The sequence below is a fragment of the Micromys minutus genome, assembly GCF_963924665.1.
Source record: "Micromys minutus genome assembly, chromosome: 31".
Classification (NCBI taxonomy): domain Eukaryota; kingdom Metazoa; phylum Chordata; class Mammalia; order Rodentia; family Muridae; genus Micromys; species Micromys minutus.
The window spans coordinates 23503755-23505255 of NC_137966.1; the positions used below are offsets into that span (position 1 = coordinate 23503755).

The following is a 1501-nucleotide window of genomic DNA, read 5'->3' on the forward strand; positions in this document are numbered from 1 at the left end:
GAGAGGTAGGAGTGGAGTTCAGGTCCCGGCCCCAGACACAAGCTGCTACAACCAGGGGGACCCGGAGGGAGCACCAGGAGGGGAGGCACCCCCCCGAGAGGCAGGATGAGGTCTCCAGCCAAAAGTGGGAGGCATCTCACCCTCCACACCCACTCCCTCCGACCTAGGCGGGGAGGGCTCCCACGTGGTTCCAGAAAAATAATAATTAATAATAAGAAATAATAAGGCGTCCCCACTTAATGCTGCGGGCACGGCGGCAGCCGGTCAGATCTGGAAGGGGAAGGAACTCAGGTAGTCACGGAGTACCGGGTTAAGAGGGATGCGCGCCAGGTTCTCGCGACCCACGGCGGCCACGATGCGCTGGCGACATAGCTCCTGCAGCGGCCGCACGCGGCGCTGGCGCAGCGGGGCCCCCAACATGCGGCGCGGCGCCGCCACGTAGTGCTCCAGCAGCTCGAAGAGGCAGTCGAAGGTCTCGCGGCTGCCATCCAGGTGAAAGCGGCCAGCCTGGAAGTGCACGCGGATGCTCGTGGGGCCCGAAGCCATCTTCACGCTGAGCGCGAAGAAGCAGTTCCGTTGGCGACTGTCGCGCACCAAAAAGGTGCCCACAGGCTCGGCACGCAGCCGCTCATGCGCCCCGTGCACGCTCAGGGGTCCCCAGTAGAAGCCGCAGGCGTCCAGGAGCGCGCTGGTCCGCGTGATGCGCCGGTAATCGGAGTGGGAGCGGAAGGTGCGGAAGTGAGTGTCGCCCGGGGCCGGGGCCGGGACCACCGGGCAGGGCCGGGGACGCGCGGGGGCCGCTGGCGAGGACGAAGACGAGGACGAGGACGAGGACGAGGAGGGTTCTGGCCGCCTTCGGGACTCTGCTGCCGCGGAGATCGCATTGTCGGCTGCCACCTGGTTGCGTGCTACCATCCTACTCGAGGGGCCAGCTGGAGGGGTGGGCCATAGCGTCCGGGGCTGCGCTGATGGGGGAGACAGAGGCAGTGAGCCGGGCGTCCGGGTGGCACAGGCCGGCACGCAGAATCCGCCCGGAGCTTGAGCCTCGGTGGGCTCATCTGCGAAGTAGGCCGTTCCCGTAAGTGGAACCCTTCCAGACTGGCGGTGGAGCCCTGCCTCCCCGCGCGCGTGGAGAAGGGGGCGTGGAGAGGGGCCCGACTCCCGGCCGTCCCCTCCGGTGGCCTGCCGCCTCGCGGCTGCCGCCTACTGGCCACGCCGGGAACTGAAACCCGGGCGGACGATCTGGGCTCAGGGGCGGAGAGGAGGGGCTGACGGCGCCCGGCGCGCGCGAGGGGCCGCCTAGGCGAGCCGGTGGGGCGGGCGCCAGAGGCGTGGCATCCACGACCCGGCCATGCAGTCTACGAGGCTAGTCCTGCCGGGCTCTGCTCCCCTTCCTCCCATCCCCTCCCGCCTGCTCCTTCTCAGCTGCCTCGGCTCACCTAGCGGCGGGACGCGGGGCGCCGCGGCTGGGGGCTCCGGGGTGGCTGTCGCGCATGCTCCG

At 69.5% G+C, this 1501-nt stretch overlaps 1 protein-coding gene across 1 annotated transcript; it reads right to left on the bottom strand.

The window, feature by feature from the left end:
- Window positions 1–264: 264 nt before the first annotated feature.
- On the bottom strand, window positions 265–915 carry SOCS1 (suppressor of cytokine signaling 1; the record flags this gene model as incomplete). The annotated part of the gene is made up of 1 exon (XM_080942221.1): window positions 265–915. One exon carries the CDS (start codon window positions 913–915, stop codon window positions 265–267), a length of 651 nt encoding a protein of 216 aa, XP_080798347.1.
- Between the last annotated feature and the right edge of the window lie 586 nt (window positions 916–1501).